The sequence below is a fragment of the Hordeum vulgare genome, chromosome 4H, assembly GCF_904849725.1.
Source record: "Hordeum vulgare subsp. vulgare chromosome 4H, MorexV3_pseudomolecules_assembly, whole genome shotgun sequence".
Lineage (NCBI taxonomy): Eukaryota > Viridiplantae > Streptophyta > Magnoliopsida > Poales > Poaceae > Hordeum > Hordeum vulgare.
This window is the reverse complement of record NC_058521.1, coordinates 563,925,264-563,947,525: the sequence shown is the minus strand read 5'-3', so window position 1 is coordinate 563,947,525 and position 22,262 is coordinate 563,925,264. Positions and strand designations below refer to the sequence as shown.

Below are 22,262 nucleotides of genomic sequence, written 5' to 3'. Positions count from 1 at the left end.
CGCGGGACGAAACGAAAGGCTACCTAATGGTATTTTTGCCTACTCAAAGGACCATCCTTTGAATGAAACAGGTTCAGCTCATTCAATGTCGCCGGGAATTGCTAGTGCGAAAACTATACTCTCAAAAGGAAAAGAGAAAGAAAAACTGAATCCACAACCACGTTTGACTCACCTCGTGAGGGCATTTTCTCCATCCTCATATGTTTCCAGAGAGTCCACAGTACAGCTGTACAAAGCAGAATAACAGAACGTGTTATTGCTGAGAGCTGAACAAATTCACAAGGATCAGGCCACCACAGCTTGACCACAGGCCATCCAACAGACAAGTGAGAAATTGCACCAAAAAGACGAGTTTTATCACTAATGATCTGTCTCTTAGCCACATTGTTCATGGCGTGAAGCCACAGGAACACATGAACCCTGGCGGGGCTTTTAGGAAATTTGTTACTGCAGAAATCTCAGAAGAGTGAATTCTCAAAGACAATAACATCATCTCTAACAGCCAATGACGGAGGCCAAGAAATTTGCACCAATCCACAAAACCATCAACTGATCACTAAAATATCTCCTGACAGTCAGCTTGAGCTACACTCACCTCGGACGAACAAACAAACTCAAGTTTATGGCACAAGCACAAATAGAAAATATAGTGCATCCACCCTAACCAAACTGTTCAGCACTACCAGCAGGACATGAGACCGAGGTTCACTTCAGAATCTTCCAGTGCAGAAAACGTGAACCCAAGTCCTGACGCCATTTGGTTATATCGTTGTGGCACCAGCAACTGTACGTGAAGCTTCATCAGATGCTTTCAAGGGCCCCCATGCTGCACCATAAGAGACAGGCTTCATAAGATGACATGATGAGTAGAGAGGAGCACACTGCCCTCAAAATTATTTCATTTCTAGCAGACCAAATCAACGAAGCGATAGCAGGAAGCATCCACATCACAACGAGGTTCAATCTGGACGTACAATGCTGGAAGTGCGCAACAATGAAATCGTATTTTTCATTCGGGCAGGCTCGCGGGCAAGTGCCTAGTACATGCCTGGGACTAGGTTATCCTATCCAAAACAACACAAGGATGTTTGGGTGCGGGAGACCTCTTGGCTCACAGCAAAGCTCTCATCAATTAACTGATTTGCAAACTGCTCTTGCCAATCTTAGGACATGATCAGCAAAGTTTCAACTAAGGCTTACCGGCTAGTAAAGCCAACCAACGCAACATATAATAGCGCAGCCAATGAAACATAAATTCTTGAGACAGCTGCCTAGTTAATCTGCCCAACGCCAATTCCACACAACTATTATTGTATATTTTTCTTTGGCTTCTATCGACAGAAGAGAACATAGCATGAAAAATCACGGGTTACTCATGGCTGCCTATAATTACCCAGGTCTGCAGCACGACTCAACAACTGAATAGTATAACAGCACAAAGAATGAGTTCCTACTTCCTACATCTCTACAAATCACCCAGAAACCAGAAAAATACGAGAAGACCCACATAAAGATATATATCTAGTTATGCAGAAATATAGAAGAAAAAAATCTACATGCTCATCGATGTTTAGGAATCACACACCACACTAGGAACTCTTGGACTTAAAATATTCAACAATCTAGGCTACAAGCAATAAGAATAGTCGATGGTGTGCCTCGTGTTCATGACTTAATGTGCATGTTTGAAAACAGTTGGTCTGTACCTCCAGTGTAGAAGCTCATGTAGGGCATGACCTTATCGATGCACCCTCCGTGCACCTGGTCGCTTTTCCCTGATTCGAGCTCGATTTTGTACAACCCAGCCCTTGTCTTCATGAAGATGACACCAACACCTTCCGCAAAACCAACCGCCGACACGTCCAACTTGTCCTCGAGGACAGGAAGAGGGAGCAACGACCCGAGCTCGATGACCCTGCGTCGCGCCCATCCCGCGGCTCCTCTGGGACCAGCCTCCATTGACCATAGGTAGAGCCTAGGCTTCAGCACAGACGCAAACAGCAGCATGCCATCCTCTAACCCCATGAGGTCAAGGTACGGCTGCTGCTCCTCAAGCGGCACCTTGATCACAGATAGCTCTTTGTCACGCGTGTTGTACACCACGACACTGTCATCCTCCACGCAGGGAACATAGACATTGTTCCCCACAACAGCACTGTGCCCCGTGCCATTGATTGTATGCACTTGCTCAACGGAGGTCACCTCGCTCCACTCGCGAGTAACTGACGAGTAGACGGCGGCGTAGTTCATGTACCGGTGCCCTTCCACGTCGTGGCCCACCAAGGCCACGAGGAAAGGGCCGCCATGACAGTCAAGGTGGTCGCACCCATCCTTGGCGCAGAGCACGGAAGCATTGCAGGATATTTCATCGTTCTCAAGCAGACGCCTGTCGGACAGCAAATTCGACCACATGATGTCGTAGCACTTGGGGTCGGCGCGGATTTCCCAGCGCTCGCCGGTGACGAGGTCGCAGACGACGAAGTGCGCGTCGCTTCTAGGGGCGTAGAAGAGGGCGAGGCCGTGCCGGGAGTCGAGGGCGTGCCAGTGCTCGAGGTCGCGGGCGGCCAGCGGGGGGGAGGTCGCGGTGGGGAGGAAGTGGGAGATCCAGTACTTCCGACGGTCGTCGTAGAGGAAGCCCAGCATGGGCGGCGCGCCGCCGAGCAGGCGGTAGGCGGGGGCGAACTCGGGGTCCGAGACCATGCCTCGCCAGCTCTTGCAGGCGGCGGCGGCGCGGACGAGGCTCGCGGGGTCGTCCGCCGGCACGCGCAGGAGGATCTCGCGCATGACGTCCTCTGGCAGCTCCGGCGGCGGGTGGGGGCCGTGGCGCGGCGGAGGCGGGCTCGTCGCCATGAGGATTGGGGATTTTTGTCGAGGGATTTGGTTTTGGGGGCGCATTCGGTGGTGAAGTGAAGTCGAGCGAGGCACCGCCGCGGCGTCGAGCTTTCCCTTTTATTTATTTATTTTTCATTCTTCTTTCTGGGGAGAGAGGCGCTGCGTGGGATTGGGTTTTCTGTGAGAAATGGGCTGGGCCGATGGCCTGTTGCATCTTCCGAATCAATTGTAGATTCCACTATTGTCTCAATGTCTTTGTAGATTCCACTAAATAAACCTAGATTTGCTCCAAAAAAAACTAAATAAACCTAGAATTCTCTAAAAAAAGGTAGAACTTCTAGAAAATCTCCAAAGGAAAGTTCTACAAAAAAATTACTTCCTCTGTGCCAAAACATTTGTAGTTGTAGTACAAAGGGAGTAAATGGTAAATCTTCTAAAAGAATTTCATAAAAGGTAAAAAGTGAAGATAGCCATGGATCTTACTAAAAAAATGCGACTTGGAAGAACCTACAATCTTGTCGATCGTGTGAATATGAATACAAGAAGAAAATAGAGCTTAATCGATTTTGAAGTATATTTATTTTCCTGTTAACTGTTGAGAGTTGTCGAATCAGATTTTCTTGTCCCATTTGCACTTACACAAAATCCTTTTCTTGTGGAAAGGCCAAAGACTATATATTTAAGTAGCACACACTCTTGACTTTGTACATTCGGTTTATTTGGTTTAGATGGTCCATTTTATATGGGTTTTTGTTTTGTACGGTGTTGTTACTTCGGTAAATACGATCCAATTTTGGTATATACCAAATAATTTTGGTACAGTTTGGTATATACCACAATAACCAAAGTTAACGCGAATTTGAAAAAGACACAATATCTTACAAATTTATGACTCAAAACACATTTTTATATATAAACATTATATAAGTAAAAAATGCATGCATATGAAGTTAATGGCAGCAACTTTAGTACTACCTGGTTCACTGACCTGGTGAAGGATAGCATCACCAGAACACGGACGACACGGGAAGACCCTATTCCATGCAGGCCGAAATCACTGTTTTGACCTTGGGGATGACGTTCGTCACAGACTGAACTTGGCAGGGAAAAATTTCACGATCTGATCCTTTTAGCAACGCCAGAGGCCGCGGTGTTGCCAATGTGCATAGAAACGTCGAACCTGTATACGTTGCTGACCTAGCCCACTGCCAGGCCGAGCACGTGTTGCGTGATGATGTGGAAGGCAAGAAACGCCGAACCCGTATGCGTTTCCAGCAATGTCAGTGCCTTTGACGTTTCTCGGGTGGATTAAATGAACCGCCTGGGGCCGCGGGTGGGACTCAGCCCACTCACAGCCCCTTCTTCTTCCTCACGCGGTAGAAGAACTGCCCCTCGCCCCTCTCTCCTTCTTCACCAAATCCAACCCTGATCTTTCATTTTTACCATCGAAAGCAGTAGATCGAACCGTCCCCAAGTTGCTTGAGGTATTCTCCTTTTATTCCTCCAATTATTTTCAGTCAAGATTGATTATTGTAGATGCATTTTTTAGTCAAGATTAGTGTAGATCCATTTTTTTGAGTCAAGATTTATGTTGAAGAATATACTACTTGTGTTAAAAGTAGTTGCTTATGATTTGTTTGTAATGTAGTATAGGATCTAGATATAGAAAAAAATGTATTATGTTGAATCCTAATATTATTTATTCGTAAATTTATTATGTAGGATGTTTGAGACGGGTAAATATCCAGGCCTTGATGATTTTTATGAGCAGGAGCATCGTGATGTGCTAGTGGAAAGAGGGAAGGTAATTATGCATCTACGTTGTTTGGTTTTCATATTGTGACAAGTTGAGAGAAGTTTCAAAATTGTGTTTTTTTAGGTTCCACCAGTTCTTCAGTTGAGGGGGCACAACCCGCGTGAATCTCTTTTATATGACCGTCGCTACGAGCCTTATTACAGAAGAATGGATCTTCTCCAGTTTGTGCTCAACTTTAAAGGCACACCACCATGGCTGAACTCGACGGTCATTACCGCCCTTACGAACCGTTGGAGGTCGGAGACGCGCTCTTTTCACCTTGCTTTTGGTGAGATGACCATCACTTTGGAGGATATTGCGATGATCTCCAAGCTACCGATCGAGGGCAGGGCTCTAACCGGGAAGGTGAAGTCTGAGGGATGGCAACAACGTGTTGCAGGTTTGGTTGGTGTTGAACCACCACCGTGGATTCATGAAGCCAAGAAAGATCCTAGCCCATCCGGGGTGTTATTTTCATGGCTGCAACAACATTTTTATGAGTCCCCAGATAATGCTAGTCCGGCTGTCGTGGAGATGCACGCCAGAGCTTACTTATGGAATCATTTGACCCAAGTGATATCCAAACTTATCTTCAACCCAACTCATCAACAACTTCACTTTAATGTTGGATCCTCGGCTATATGTTTCTGGTATTTATAACCAATGAATTCCGAGGTTAGCTGACGGTGTGTCTTCCGTGCTTCTACGGTCGGCGATGTGCATTGGTGAGTGGCTTTGCAACTTGTTATCTTCCACCAACCATCTTTCGTGATTCTTCCATTGACTTTCCATTTGCATATTTCTACCTCACATTTCATGGTGTATCGCTTTTTGCAGTCCGACTGAACAACTATTAAAGGCCTGTGGTGTTTGACAACATACTCACACAACCACATCTTCAATTCTAGCATGCGCTCGAACATCAAACATTTCCTTATGCGAGACATCAAAATCTCGCCGGGTGTACTACTTGGGAACTGTCTAGCCTCAATTGTCTTGCTCATGCCACCGTCGAGAATAGCCTTATCTGCAAGGCTAACATCACAAAACAAAGGAACTTTGTGATCCCTACCGGTGTTTTTTGTGTACCACTCTGCTTCTTTCTCAGTGAAGCCATCCTCGTCCAACTCATTCATCGGGCCTTCATCATCCGAGTCATCCACACAAGCACACTGATAGATAATGTCAGGATCCATGTCCTAATGCCTTATTTGAGCCTCTACGTCACCAACAATGTTGTGTTGCCTTTCATACTCTTCCTCGAAGTCATGATCATCATAGGCAAGCAAGTCATGATCATCATAGGCAGGCCTAAACTATTCATAACACCGCCGCCATCAGACCGGGGCATCAAGTCACACAGTAAAGCTTGCAATGCGTCCCTTCCCAGCCGCACCGTTGCGCGACGTTTTGCTCAAAAAATAGCTCAAACGCCGATTAGTTCCAATGATTCCATCGTTGGCCACCCAAACCATGGAGCCACACCAATCCTATATTGTTATTTTGCCATGGCCAGCGATAAGCATGGCTACATTATGTTGGAACATTGGTTGTGCAGAGTGCAGTTGCTAGGGCAATACTCAGGTTTAGAATTCAACTACTGAAGTCTACAAACTCATAAGTTACTGTCACCACATAGCATGTTCATGCATACCTTCTAATACATCTCCCTTGCCTTAGTTCCCTAGGTATAACATAAATACCCTGCTGGGGTTACAAACACAATACACACAACTCAGACGAATGAACTCAAGTCTTGGCACATCCACCCAGCACAAATAGAACAAGCGCACATCCACCCACATCAAATTGTCCAAACACAAACAACAACAAAAGACACCGAAGTTCACTTCCAATTGTTCATTGGTGGCAAAAGTAAACACAGCCATCATCTTGACACCATTCGATCATACCGGTGAAGCGTCAAGGAGTGTGTGTTAAGCTTAGTCCAACAGTCCCCGTTCTACACCACCGTAAGAAGACCAGGCTTAATAAGATGATATATGATGAGTAAAAGAAGGGCCCATTTTGCCGCTCAAAAATAATTTCAATTGTAGCTGTCCAAGTCAATAAAGCAAAAGCAGGACACATCCATAGCAGAACATGATTCAATCAGGAACCGAAATTACTTCGCGTACTATAGAATCACCTACGATACTTGTACGACGACATTTCATATAGAGTCGTCATTGTTCTAGTATCGAGTTGTAAGTAAATAAAAGTGTGAGGATCATCATTATTAGAGCATTGTTCTATGTGAGAAAATAATAAAAGAGGCCAGCGAAGCTCAAATAAAAAAAAGAGGCCAAAGATGCCCACCAAAAAAAGGAAAAAAATGAAATGAAAAAAAGAGGCCAAAGAGCCCAAACAAAAAAAATGATAGAAAAAGAGAGAAGGGACGATGCTACTATCTTTTTCCACACTTGTGCTTCAAAATAGCACCATGTTCTTCATGATAGAGAGTCTCTTGTTTTGTCACTTTCATATACTAGTGGAAATTTTCATTATATAACTTGGCTTGTATATTCCAATGATGGGCTTCCTCAAAATTGCCCTAGGTCTTCGTGAGCAAGCAAGTTGGGTGCACACCCACTAGTTTTTATTTTTGAGCTTCCATACACTTACAGCTCTAGTGCATCCGTTGCATGGCAATCCCTACTCATTCACATTGATATCTATTGATGGGCATCTCCATAACCCATTGATACGCCGAGTCGATGTGACCATCTCCTCCTTTTTGCCTCACAGCCTCCACCACACTCTATTCCACCTATAGTGCTATATCCATGGCTCACGCTCATGTATTGCGTGAGAGTTGAAAAGGTTTGAGAAAGTAAGAGTGCGAAAACAATTACTTGGCCAATACCGGGGTTGTGCATGATTTAAATTTGTTGTGTGGTGATGATGGAGCATAGCCAGACTATATGATTTTGTAGGGATAACTTTCTTTGGCCTTGTTATTTCAAATGTTCATGATTACTTTGCTAGTATACTTGAAGTATTGTTGTTTTTATGTCAATATTAAACTATTGTTTTGAATCTTATGGATCTGAACATTCATGCCACAATAAAGAAGTTATAAAGAACAAATATGTTAGGTAGCATTCCACATCAAAAATTCGGTCTTTATCACTTCCCTACTCGAGGACGAGCATGAGTTAAGCTTGGGGATGCTTGATACGTCTCCAACGCATCTATAATTTTTGATTGTTCCATGCTATTATATTATCAACTTGGGATATTTTATATGCATTTATATGCTATTTTATATTATTTTTGGGACTAACCTATTAACTCAGTGCCCAGTGCCAGTTTCTGTTTTTCCGTGTTTTTGACATTTTTCAGATAAGAATATTAAACAAAGTCCAAACAGAATAAAACCTTCGGGATGATTTTTTCCATAACAGAAGGGATCCAGAAGACTTGAGAACCAAGGCAGAGGGCCAAGGAGGAGGCCACGAGCCCCCTAGGCGCCCCCCGGGGGGCGCCTAGCAGACTCGTGGGCCCCCCGTGCCTCCTTTGCCCTACCTCTTTCGCCTATAAATTCCCTAAAATCCCCAAACCAACATAGAGAGCCACGAAAATACTTTTCCAACGCCGCAAGCTTCTGTTTCCGCGAGATCCCATCTGGGGACCGTTCTGGTGCCCTATCGGAGGGGGATTCGGACATGGAGGGCTTCTTCATCAACACCATTGCCTCTCTGATGATGCGTGAGTAGTTCACCATAGACCTTCGGGTCCATAGCTAGTAGCTAGATGGCTTCTTCTCTCTCTTGGATCTTCAATACAAAGTTCTCCATGATCTTCATGGATATCTATCCGATGTAACTTTCTTTTGCGGTGTGTTTGTCGAGATCCGATGAATTGTGGATTTATGATCAGATTATCTATGAATATTATTTGAGTCTCCTCTGATTTCTCATACGCATGATTTCGTATCCTTTTAATTCTCTTCGAGTTATGGGTTTCGTTTGGCCAACTTGATCTATAATTCTTAGAATGGGAAAAGTGCTTGGTTTTGGGTTCATACCGTGCGGTGTCCTCACCTAGTGACAGAAGGGGTAGCGAGGCACGCATCATGTTGTTGCCTTCAAGGGTAAAAAGATGGGGTTTATATCATATTGCATGAATTTATCCCTCTACATCATGTCACCTTGCTTAAGGTGTTACTCTGTTTGTTATGAACTTAATACACTAGATGCATGCTGGATAGCGGTCGATGTGTGGAGTAATAGTAGTAGATGCAGAAATTATCGGTCTACTTGTCTCGGACGTGATGCCTATATGTATGATCATTGCCTTAGATATCGTCATGACTTTGCGCGATTCTATCAATTGCTCGACAGTAATTCGTTCACCCACCGTAATACTTGCTATCATGAGAGAAGCCTCTAGTGAACACTATGGCCCCCGGGTCTATTTTACACATTATATATTCAGATCTACATACAAAAATACCAAAAATACCTTGCTGCACTTTTATTTATTTATTTATATTTACCTATTATCACTATCATATCTCACTTTGCAAATAATCGTAAAGGGATTGACAACCCCTTTATCGCGTTGGGTGCAAGTTTGTTTGTTTTTGCGCAGGTGCATTGGTGCCTCATCTTAATACTCCTGCTGGATTGATACCTTGGTTCTCAAACTGAGGGAAATACTTATCTCTACTTTGCTGCATCACCCTTTCCTCTTCAAGGGAAAAACCAACGCAAGCTCAAGAAGTAGCAGGCCCAGAGATACCTCTCCGTCACATGGAGTGACAAATCCGTGTCTCGATCTGTACCAACCAAACAGACACTTTCGGAGATACCCGTAGTGCACCTTTATAGTCACCCAGTTACGTTGTGACGTTTGATACACCCAAAGCACTCCTACGGTATCCGGGAGTTGCACAATCTCACGGTCTAAGGAAAATATACTTGACATTAGAAAAACTTTAGCATACGAACAACACGATCTAGTGCTATGCTCAGGATTGGGTCTTGTCCATCATATCATTCTCTTAATGATGTGATCCCGTTATTAATGACATCCAATGTCCATGATCAGGAAACCATGATCATCCATTGATCAACGAGCTAGCCAACTAGAGGCTCACTAGGGACAAATTGTGATCTATGTATTCACACATGTATTACGGTTTCCGGTTAATACACTTATAGCATGAATAATAGACAATTATCATGAACTGGAAATATAATAATAACAATTTTATTATTGCCTCTAGGGCACATTTCCAACACTTGATACGATCAACATGGTGATATTCACCATTGATAACAAGTCCGTCTCACGTGATGATCGGAGACGGGCTAGTCGACGTGAATCATGTATCACTTGGATGACTAGAGGGATTTTTATCTAAGTGGGAGTTCATTAAATAATTTGATTAGATGAACTTAATTATCATGAACATAGTCAAAAGGACTTTGCAAACTATGTCGTAGCTTGCACTGTAGTTCTACTGTTTTAGATATGTTCCTAGAGAAAATTTAGTTGAAAGTTGATAGTAGCAATTATGCGGATTGGGTCCATAAACTGAGGATTGTCCTCATTGCTACGCAGAAGGCTCATGTCCTTAATGCACTGCTCAATGTGCTGAACCTTGAGTGTTGTGTGTGGATTTTGCGAACATCTGACATACACGTTTTGATGACTATGTGATAGTTCAGTGCGTAATGCTAAACGACCTGGAATTGAGGAGCCGAAGACGTTTTTTGAACGTCGCGGAACATATGAGATGTTCCAAGAGCTGAAATTGGGGTTTCAGGCTCGTGCCCACGTCAAGAGGTATGAAACCTCCGAAAAGTTTCTTAGCGTGCAAACTAAGGGAGAAAAGCTCAATCATTGAGCATGTGCTTAGATTGTGTGAGTACTACAATCGCTTGAATCGAGTGGGAGTTAATCTTCCAGATGAGACAGTGATGGTTCTCCAAAGTCACTGTCGCCAAGCTACTAGAGCTTCGTGATGAACTATAACATATCAAGGATACATATGGTGATCCCTGATCTATTCGCGATGTTTGACACCGCGAAAGTAGAAATCAAGTGGGAGCATCAATTGTTGATGGTTAGTAAAAACACTAGTTTAAAGAAGGGCATGGGCAAGAAGGGATACTTCATGAAACGGCAAACCAGTTGCTGCTCTAGTGAAGAAACCTAAGGTTGAACCCAAACCCGAGACTAAGTGCTTCTGTAATGAGGGGAACGGTCAGAAGGCTCGCAAGGTCGACAGAAGTATATTGGATATACATTATATTGATGTGTACTTTACTAGTACTCCTAGTAGCACCAGGGTATTAGATACCGGTTCGGTTGCTAAGTGTTAGTAACTTGAAATAAAAGCTACGAAATAAACAGAGACTAGGTAAAGGCGAGGTGACGATATGTGTTGGAAAGTATTTCCAAGGTTGATGTGATCAAACATCGCACACTCCCTCTACCCTCAGGATTGGTGTTGAACCTAAATAATTGTTATTTGGTGTTTGCGTTGAGCATAGACATGATTGGATTATGTTTATTGCAATACAGTTATTCATTTAAAGAGAATAATGGTTATTCTGGTTACTTGAATAATACCTTCAATGGTCTTGCACCCAAAATGAATGGTTTATTGAATCTCGATCATAGTGATACACATGTTCATAATATTGATGCCAAAAGATATAAAGTAGTAATGATAGTACCACTTACTTGTGGCACTGCCCCTTGAGTCATATTGGTATAAAACGCATGAAGAAGCTCCATGTTGATGGATCTTTGGACACACTCGTTTTTTGAAAAGTTTGAGACATGCGAACCATGTCTATTGGTACTAACGCAGGAAGAAACTCCATGCAGATGGATCGTTTGGACTCACTTGATTTTGAATCACTTGAGACATGCAAGTCATACCAGATGGGCAAGATGCCTGAAGGCCTCGGTTTCCAGTGAGATGGAACAAGAAAGTAACTTGTTGGAAGTAATACATTTGATGTGTGCAGTCCAATGAGTGCCGAGGCACGTACTAGATATCGTTATGTTCTTACTTCACAGATGATTTGAGTAGATACTAGTATATTTACTTGATGAAATACAAGTCTGAATTATTGAATGCATCAAGTAATTTCAGAGTGAAGTCGAAGATCATCGTGACAAGATGATAATATGTCTACGATGTGATCGTGGAGGTAAACATATATATCTGAGTTGTGAGTTTGGTAAACATTTAATATAATGTGAAAATTGTTTTACAACTCATGCCACCTGGAACACCATGGTCTGATGGTGTGTCCGTATATCATAGTAATGTCTTATTAGATATGGTGCATACTATGATGTCTCTTATCGAATTACCACTATCGTTTATGGGTTAGGCATTAGAGACAACCACATTCACTTTATTTAGGGCACCACGTAATTCCGTTGAGATGACACCGTATGAACTATGGTTTAGAGAAACCTAAGCTGTCGTTTCTTAAAAGTTTGGGGCTGCGACGCTTATGTGAAAAAGTTTCAGCCTGATAAGCTCGAACCCAAAGCGGATAAATGCATCTTCATAGGACATCCAAAACAGTTCGGTATACCTTTTATCTCAGATACAGAAGCAAAAGTGTTTGTTTATAGAAACGGGTCCTTTCTCGAGGAAAAGTTTCTCTCGAAAGAATTGAGTGGGAGTATGGTGGAAACTTGATGAGGTTATTGAACCATCACTTCAACCAGTGTGTAGCAGGGCGTAGGAAGTTATTCATGTGGCGCCTACACCAATTGAAGTGGAAGCTTATGATAGTGATCATGAAGCTTCGGATCAAGTCACTACCAAACCTCGTAGGTCGACAAGGACGCGTACTACTCCAGAGTTGTGACAGCCCGATGCCGACGTTCCAGAAGATTCCCCCTTCTTTCCGTTTTCGTCGTGTGTCTATTTTTTATTTGTTGCATCATCATCGCATCATGCACATCATCTGCATTGCATCGGCATCTCCGTTGCCGCCAGTTTTCAAAACTTGCATCCGCTAGTAGTTGCCGGTTCTCGTCGTTGTCCGTTCTGAGTCCGACTGCACACGCACGCGCCCGCGGCATCGTTCGAAACCCTGTTTTTAAAGTGTGCATAAAACTTTCTCTGATCGAGGTGAAACTTGGCATGCGGTCGTGATTAGTTATAGCTAGGCCGCCTGTCGAATTTCGTCGCGATCGGAGTTTGTCTGGTACCCGAACGGTCGACCGTAGCGGCACCGTATCCGGTCTATCGTCGGACGTGTTCCGGTGTTTTAAATTGCGTTGCCGCGCCGCCCGTTCTCCCTCTCGTCTCCGGATATCCCCTCTACACGGCCGCGTACCCATTCCCGCGTTTGGAATCGTCCGAATCCGACCGCACGGTTGGATCCGGAACGCGATTCCGGTTAACCGAGCCCCCCTTTTCTCTATAAATACCCTTCTCCTAATTTTTAGACACCCATCCCTAACCTACCTCGGAATCCGCGCCAAAAACCTAACCCTAGCCTCCCACCTCTCTCTCTCCCTCTCCAGCCGCCGGGCCCGCGAAGCCCATTTAGGGCCCGCCCGGCCCGGATCGCGCCGCCGCTCCTCCCGAGCTCGCCCGGAGGCAGCAGACCGCTGCAGATCCTCGCGGCCTCGCCTGCGTGCCCCCTCCTCCCGTCGCCAGCACGCCGTCCCCGGTCACCTCCCCGTCAGAATTCGCCGGTCGTCGTCGGAGCTACCTCGCCCGCCTGCCGGAGTCCCAGTTCCCGCCGGTAGCCGCGCCACCCCTTGCTGCCAGCAGCTCCCGCGCCGTCCGTTGCTCGTTCGCCGCCGGTGCCCCTGCTCACGTCACGCGCCGCCTATTTTAGAGCTCTACGTATTTTAGAGCGGTCATTGATATTTTTGCGTGTAGGGATTTGCCGCTAGATTATTTTTCGTGTCTAGGATTATTTCCCGCATTTTCGTGTGGCTTTATTTTGTGCTGCAAACCCCACATATCTTATATGTTTCCGGGGTAGAAAAATCCCATGGATTTTTCTGTGCAATAAGTTTTAGCTTTTGAGCAAGTTAGTTCGCGCGATATTTTGCCGTGATGACCTTTTGTTTAATTCGTAGGATTTATTCCGTGCTTCGTTTGATGGAGTTGTCAACTAGGGAGTTGTTCTTGGGTGTTTAGACTAGCCCCTGGTATTTTTAGTTGCAATAGAAATGCATGTTTAGGTGTGTTTTGCTTGCTCTCAAGTTGCTAGAAATAGTGCTGTTTTAGAGCAGCTGAAATATTTCTAAGTCTGGATTCTGTTTTTATTTTGTTGCTGTTTTGTTTTGCTTCTATCTTTGGATCTGTAGCTCTTTTGAGGTTGGTCCAATGGAGTTAGTTGTAGCCCTTATGTTTCTCTAGCTTGCTGTAAATTTTCATGCCATTTGGAGTCCTGTAGCTATTGGTTTTTCTGCTGTCAATATTGCTTCAGATCGAAAACTGCACTTTCATGAGGTGTTATTTCCACTAAGTCTGAAATAGTGTGTGCGATGCCTTTTTGTGACTTCTTTCCCTAGTGTTACTTGCTGCCATGCTAGTTGTTGTTAGTTGTTTGTAGTAGTGCGTCTTGCCCTCTTTCGTGTCATGTCTTTCTTGAGCATTTCGGAGTTGTGTAGCTCGTAGTTGTGGGGTGTAGAAAATGCTATGTGGCTGAATTTGGCAGATTGTATTTATTTCTTGTTTAGCTCGTAGTTTTTGATCCGTAGCTCCGATTTGATCGTGTCCTACATGAAACTTGCTTAGAATCTCGTTTAGTTTCATTTTCTCTTGCTGGTTGTTTGTTTTGAAGTGCTCGTAGCCGTCATTGCACACATATTGCATTCATGCCATCATATCTTGCGGTGCTTGTAACTTTTGAACCGTAGCTCCGTTGGAGATGATTTCTATGTGTAAATTGCTTGAAATGACGCGTAGAACCACATGAACCTATTTGTTTTGCTGTTTAACAACTAATTAAAGGTGTTAAATCAGATCTGGACAGAATTGAAAAATTACCATGTGAGGTCGTTTCGGAGGTGCTATATGTCATTTCCGACCTCATTTAAAATGTCTAGATAGGTAGTTTAATTTCCGCTTCACCTCTTGCATGTTTGACAACATTAATATTGCCGTGTAAATAACCGGGAGTGAACTAAATAATTCATATGTGGAGTTTCGTCAATATGCAACTCGTTGCATATTGAACTTCACTTAATGTGTAGTTTTGATTGTGTGAAATTGTCATGCCGTGACTTGCATGTATTTAGCTGCTCATGCATCATTTGTGTTGTGCATCGTGTGGTGAATTCCGTGTGTTGATGCTTGTTTCCGGTTTCCCCCGTCTCGATAGAGTTCCGCAAGCGTGTCGGATGTGAGGACCCGTTCGACTATGTCGGTTCGTCTGCTTCACGGAGGCATTCTTCTTCCAAGCGGGATCTCAGGCAAGATGATCATTTCCCCAGATAGCATTACTATCATTGCCATGCTAGTTTTATCGCTGCTATCGATTATGTCTCGTTGCCTACCACCTGTTAAATATTAGGCTCTCAACAATGCCATGATAACCTTCAACCTGTTCGACCTAGCAAACCACTGATTGGCTATGTCACCGCTTGCTTAACCCTGTGTAGCGTTGCTAGTTGTAGGTGTAGTTGCTTCCATGTGAAAGCATGGGTTCCTTGTCATATCACCATATTAAATGCTATTTAATTTAATGCACCTATATACTTGGTAAAAGGTGGAAGGATCGGCCTTTCTAGCCTGGTGTTTTGTTCCACCTTTGCCCCCTTAGTTTCGTCTACCGGTGTTATGTTCCATAATCGAGCGCTCCTAACACGATCGGGGTTGTTATGGGGACCCCCTTGATAATTCGTTTTAGATTAAAGCTGGTCTGGCAAGGCCCAACATTGGTACTACATTTGCCCAACATAATAACTTGATAATATTGAAATGCATAGGGAGTTAGCGCTACCCGAGGAGTAATTCTACATAATACAGGGGGCCAGTGCTGTTGGTGCTGGTCCAAAACTAGAGCCGTTTGCGGGGCCAACCCGGGGCAACTTGGGAGATTTCTATCAGACCACCGTACGCTGTGCTTATCCGTCGTGTCCTGAGAACGAGATACACGGCTCCTATCGGGATCGTCGACACGCTGGGCGGCCTTGCTGGATTAGTTTTACCTTTGATGAGATTGTCACGCCCAAGATGCGACCCTATCCTCAATTTGGCACGAAGGCCTCGTCAGGGGTAGAAGCGCATCTTGTCGTGTCGCAAGAATGGATATCGTTACAAGTACATGTACTGAAAAGAAGAGATATATAAAGAGTTGGCTTACACTCGCCACAAGCTACATGAGAGTCACATCAGTACATTACATAATCATCAAGAGTAAGAGCAGGGTCCGACTACGGACGAAAACAAAAGACAAAATAAGAACGACATCCATCCTTGCTATCCCAGGCTGCCGGCCTGAAACCCATCCTAGATCGAAGAAGAAGAAGAGGGTGGGGAAAAACAAAGACGACTTCAGACAGATGAGATGAACTCCGAAATAAAATGAGAGAATGGTCTGGAAAAATTTGAGAGGATTGAATTCACTGAAGAGAAGCACACCGGTTGAAAAGACTTGATATAACAACTCCGGTTGACAAAATTGATGAGACAATTGAACGAACACAAGAATTTGCATTCTCACATAAAAATATGAGAACACCTATTAGGAAAGATCTGAAACCACCACTTGACATCGAAGCAACTTGAATTACCATATTCAACAAAACAAAGGATGAGATTTATGAAATAAGCCAGATCAAACTCATGAGAAAGATTTCGTCCGATATTTTTGTGGACATGATCGCACGGGCTCAATTTTACAGTAGCCATCAAGTGCAAGGTAGTGCACACGACATACGAAGCGTCCCCGAGTCGTAGCAAGCTATAAGGACTCTTTAAGACACAACGTGTACCGCTGTAAGTCGATCGTGAACAAACGAATCCACTAGATGTCGAACCCCGACCTAACATCATGCATTTGTTGGAAGATTGTCCTATAAGAAACTACTAGAATTCCCACCTATGAATTCCCGAAATATCTGGTCATGCAATCTGGTACACGGATAGAAGGAGTAATAACACACAACTCCTATACTAACCCGTCACTTGTATCACATCCGTCAACACACGACCAGTATCTCAGACCTTCATCTACAACAGACCCTCGTGATCACAACGATACAAAGTATGGTAGTACTCCCGAACAATCTGCATCAGTACTGGGGACATCGGGGTTATCTCGCCACTACTAGTATTGAAGCAATTACGAACATCCTTCATTCTGAAATACTAAGAAATCTGAATGATAACGATGTGCTCAAGAATCCCCTGGAGCTCAACTCCCCGGAAGAAAATCAAGTCAGGCAAGAGTGACCAAGACAGAACTCCATCACATCGGCATCATATAGATTCCAAAAATATCCGCGTGATCCTAAATTTTTTTTTGAGTGGGAAGAGGAGTAGAGTAAATTATTACGTCAAGATTCCTCACCAGAGCATAGAAGAGGAGAAAAAAGAATCCTACTCTCCGATATATAACTAGACTCAAAGTATTTTTTACTAGACTCGACTCGGCCAAGTTCGATCAATCAAGGGGGCTCCTAGGTCGGTCCTTGCTCTAATACCAACTTGTCACACCCAAGATGCGACCCTATCCTCAATTTGGCACGAAGGCCTCGTCAGGGGTAGAAGCGCATCTTGTCGTGTCGCAAGAATGGATATCGTTACAAGTACATGTACTGAAAAGAAGAGATATATAAAGAGTTGGCTTACACTCGCCACAAGCTACATCAGAGTCACATCAGTACTGATGGGGTCATAGTCCTAGGGTAGGGTCATAGGCCTGCCGTACATGTCCTACCCAAGGACTACCCCACACAAAGGACAGGACCCTAAGTCTGCCCCGACTGAATTAAGGAGTCCCCATCATCCAGTCGGTAACAGGCCCTGAATCGTCCAGTCGGAGACTAGCATTCGGAGGGCACCAGGCTAACCGACTGGGTACACTCGGTACATCGTAACCTCTCTGGAGGGAAACTGCCGTACGTTTACGGGTGCATTTATTAGCATTTAGAGCATACGTTACGTGTAACGTACGCATTCAATCGCCACTACTCCACCCCTGAATCAAAACCGTTGTGGAGGGCAGCGCACTCTATATAAGCCGCCCTCCCCCACTGGTAAAGGGGTTAGCAAATCATTGTATTCCATATTACACTCGGTAACAAGCTCCGAGAGCACTGAGACGTAGGGATGTTACCTCCACCGTAGAGGGGCCTGAACTCATACAACCTCGCCGTAGCTAGGACTCTGCCCATCTCATTCGTACCCTACACATCTACTGTCAGGCTTATACCCACGACAGTTGGCGCCCACCTTGGGGCAGGCATTTAAGCGACTTCCGGCGAGTTTGCGACTACTTCCTTTCGTCATGTCGTCTGGTGGAGATTCGAACATGGGTCGCCAGATCCTCTTCGGCGCTCTCTCCTTCCCCATCGATGATTCGGCGTGGCTTCGGGAGGCGCCTCTCGACGTCGAGGCGCTTCCCCATCGCGGGGCCACGCACTTCCGTGCCGGCGCTCGTGGCGTTCTTCTTCTCCAACAATTGGCTCCATTGTCAGCTTGCGCCTCCATCATGCGCCGCAATAAGCGGTCCCGCAGTCCGCGTCTCCAACGTTGGGTGCAGCATGCCCGAGCGCGCCAGATCGCGTCCTCTCAAGTGGCAGTTCTGGAGTCTGTTGTGGTTGCCCCGCGTTCCCAGTGCTCGGGCTCGGTTCCGACTGAGCTCCCTTACGAGTACGCGGATCGCGGGCCTGTAGCAGAAGTACACATGGCCAACACCCATGAAGATCCCCGTGAGGCCGGCCGGAGCGAGCGCGAAATCGGTGAAGCATCCGGTGCACGCCGTCCACCTCGTCATTCTGCCAGTCGGCACACTCGGCGGAGCAACGTGGAGTTGTTCCGCACACCTCTCCTCAACTTGGCTGCGGCTGCCCAGATTGCCGATTCCCTCCAGCCACTGATTCGGAGGCAGGCAGGGGAATCGAGTAGATCCGAGCTCTGTTGCGCACGGCACAACAGCAGAATTCGGCGGTCTCCCAGTCACACAATCGGATCTACAATAGTTCCGTCCATGCAAACACCCATCGATCGGTTCACAGCCCTGGTTCCCATCAGCACCACAGGGGAGGCAGCCGGTCCATGATCCGTGAAGATCGCCGCCGCTCACGCACCCCTCCGCGGGGTGAGCCCTATGGGTCCCGAAATCATGATGATCGGCGTTCGGTTGGCGACACTTACGACCCAAGACCCGACGCAAGAGGGCGAATCGCCCAACGAAGAGTCGACAGGGGTCGAGCCCACCGCGATGGTCACGATATGGACCGTCCGAGTGGAAGCAGGACCATCGTGTCCGGTCCCGAATGTTTTAGTCGAGCCATCCGCTCGGCTGACATCCCGCCCAACTTCCGATTGGCAGCGGGAATCGGTAAATTTACGGGGGAATCCAAGCCTGAAACATGGCTAGACGACTACCGAGTGGCAGTCCAGATCGTGGGATGGGACGACCATGTCGCTATGAAGCACCTCCCTCTGATGCTCGACGGCTCGGCGCGAGCTTGGCTGAACCAGTTGGCCCCCTCAAGCATTTACAGTTGGGTAGGTCTGGCCCGAGTGTTCATCAGGACCTTCGAAGGGACGTGCAAACGCCCTGCAGGCCTTGTGGAGCTTCAGCACTGCGTCCAGAAGCCGAATGATCCCTTGCGCGACTTCATCCAGCGATGGACGACTCTCTACCACACGGTGGAGAACGTCACCGAGCATCAAGCGGTCTGCGCATTCAAGGTAGGCGTACGGTACAGAGAGCTGTACCTAAAGTTTGGCCGGACAGGCGACATCTCCATGAGCAAGATGATGGAGATAGCAGCTCGCATGCAAATGGCGAGGAAGAGGACCGCATCCGGAGTGGCAAACACAAGACAGTCGGCGATGCCGACAGAGGTAACACTCGAAAGCAAAAACAGAAAGTTCCGCCCACACCGCAGGCAGAAGCTGCAGCTGTGACCAGCGCCAAGTTCAAGGGCAAAGGGAAAGCGCAGTCTGCCCCCAAGAAGAATCCGTTCAACAATCCCATCCTAGACCAGCCTTGTCCGGTTCACACGAAGATGGACGAAGAAGACAACCCCATATACGCGAAGCACACCACTCGACAATGTCGTCTCGTGATCCAGGGGGTCAGCGAAGGGCAACCGAGTGAGAAGAATCCTGAACAAGATGAGGAGGATAAGGAGGATCCGTTCCCCCAAGTCCATGCAACCCTCATGATTTTTGCTGACGTCGAAAGCAAGAGTCGACTGAAGTTGGTGAACAGGGAGGTCAACATGGCCGTTCCGACTCCTCCCAAGTTCCTTAAGTGGTCTCAGACTGCGATCACCTTTGATCAGTCGGATCATCCAACGCATGTCCCCACCCCAGGAAGACAGGCTCTGGTCGTTGACCCGGTGGTGGAAGGAGTCCGACTGCGCAAAGTCCTCATGGACGGCGGTAGCGGATTGAACATCATGTATGCTGACACTCTCAAGGGAATGGGCATTCCGATGTCAAGACTCAGCGAGAGCAGTATGCAGTTCCACGGAGTCGTCCCTGGACGGAAGGCCAAGTCACTCGGCCAGATCGCGTTGGACGTCATCTTCGGCTCCGACAAAAATTTCGCAAGGAGAAGCTCACATTTGAGGTGGTGGATTTCCAGAGTGCTTATCACGCAATTCTGGGCCGCCTGGCATACGTGAGCTTCATGGCACGACCATGCTATGTATACTTGAAGTTGAAGATGCCAGGCCCAAAAGGCGTTATCACCATCATGGGCAACCGCCAGCGAGCCGAAGAGTGTATGCAGGAGGGATCAAGAATCGCCGACCAGCAGATGGCGGTACTTGAGCTCGACGAATATAAGAAGACAGTCGACCCTGCCGACCTGATGCGCTCAAAGAAACCAGTTTCTGAGTCCGCGTTCCAGTCGGCGGGAGAGACGAAGAAGGTCAGCATCCATCCGACGGACGACTCTGCCGCCCCGACGAACATCTCCACCACCCTCGATCCTAAATAGGAAGCCGAGCTCACCCAATTCCTCCGTGAGAACTGGGACATCTTCACATGGAAACCATCTGACATGCCAGGTGTACCCAGGGAGTTGGCTGAGCACCGACTGCATGTGGATCCCACCGCTCGGCCCGTCCGAGAGCGCCTGCGCCGGTCCGCCGCGCACAAGAGGAAGGCAATCGGAGAAGAGGTGGCCAAGCTACTGGCTGCCAACTTCATTCGCGAGGTTCACCACTCCGAGTGGCTCGCCAATGTCGTCATGGTGCCCAAGAAGGATAAGTCACTCCGAATGTGCATTGACTTCAAGCATCTCAATAAGGTCTGCCCGAAAGACCATTTTCCGCTCCCCCGCATAGATCAAATTGTCGATTCGACTGCGGGATGCGAGCGTTTGTCATTTCTTGATGCCTATTCGGGCTATCATCAGATCCGTCTGTATGGTCCCGATGAGTTAAAAACAGCCTTCATCACCCCGTTTGGGTGCTTCTGCTACATCACTATGCCTTTCGGTCTGAAGAATGCAGGAGCTACCTTTATGCGCATGATCCAAAAATGTCTCCTCGACCAGATCGGTCGCAATGTGGAGGCATACATGGATGATATCGTAGTCAAGTCACGCAAAGGTTCCGACCTGCTGACTGACTTGGCAGAAACATTCGCCAACCTTCGTAGGTACGATATCAAGCTCAACCCAGCCAAATGTTCATTCGGTGTTCCCAGCGGAAAGTTACTCGGTTTCTTCGTTTCCGAACGAGGGATCGACGTTAACCCCGAAAAGATTGGGACCATCGTCCGAATGGAGAGGCCGGTTAGAATACACGATGTTCAACGGCTCACAGGTTGCCTAGCGGCTTTGAGCAGGTTCATCAGTCGACTCGGCGAAAAAGCACTTCCTCTGTACCGACTCATGAAGAAGTCAGATACCTTCGAGTGGACAGACGAAGCCCAAGTCGCATTCGACGACCTCAAAGTCCTACTTTCCACCCAGCCGGTTCTTACTGCTTCGCTCAGTAAAGAGCCCCTTCTTCTTTATATCGCGGCTACAAATCAAGTCATGAGTACTGTTCTTACAGTCGAGCGAGAAGAAGAAGGCAAAGCATACAAAGTTCAGCGGCCAGTGTACTACGTCTCCGAAGTCCTGACCCCTTCCAAGCAGAGGTATCCCCATTATCAAAAACTTATCTATGGGATCTATATGACTGCGAAGAAGGTGGCCCATTATTTCCAAGACCACTCGGTATCTGTCGTTTCTGATGCTCCGTTGTCGGAAATTCTCCACAATCGAGACGCATCAGGCCGAGTGGAGAAGTGGGCAATGGAGATGCTGTACTGTGACATCAAGTTCGAGGCCAAGAAAGCTATTAAGTCTCAAGCCCTGGCTGACTTTATAGCAGAATGGGTAGAACAACAGCAACCGACCCACATCTACTCGGCTCATTGGACAATGTTCTTCGATGGGTCTAAGATGTTGAATGGATCCGGCGCTGGCGTTGTGATCATATCACC

The 22,262-nt window shown here is 46.4% G+C and overlaps 1 protein-coding gene across 1 annotated transcript; it reads right to left on the bottom strand.

The window, feature by feature from the left end:
- Positions 1-430: 430 nt before the first annotated feature.
- LOC123449550 lies at positions 431-2,942 on the bottom strand. The gene is made up of 2 exons (XM_045126805.1): positions 1,707-2,942; positions 431-826 (listed from the first exon to the last, which is right to left on the bottom strand). The coding sequence occupies exons 1-2, from the start codon at positions 2,893-2,895 to the stop codon at positions 762-764; spliced, it is 1,254 nt and encodes a 417-aa protein (XP_044982740.1). The 5' UTR covers positions 2,896-2,942; the 3' UTR covers positions 431-761.
- Between the last annotated feature and the right edge of the window lie 19,320 nt (positions 2,943-22,262).

What these genes read in the sequence shown, in the direction of transcription:
- LOC123449550 (XM_045126805.1), bottom strand. Translation starts at nt 2,895, where the DNA reads ATGCGCCCCCAAAACCAAATCCCTCGACAAAAATCCCCAATCCTCATG. An exon ending in CATGAGCTTCTACACTGGAG is followed by an intron (nt 827 to 1,706) that starts GTACAGACCAAC and finishes CTTATGGTGCAG; the next exon opens with CATGGGGGCCCTTGAAAGCA.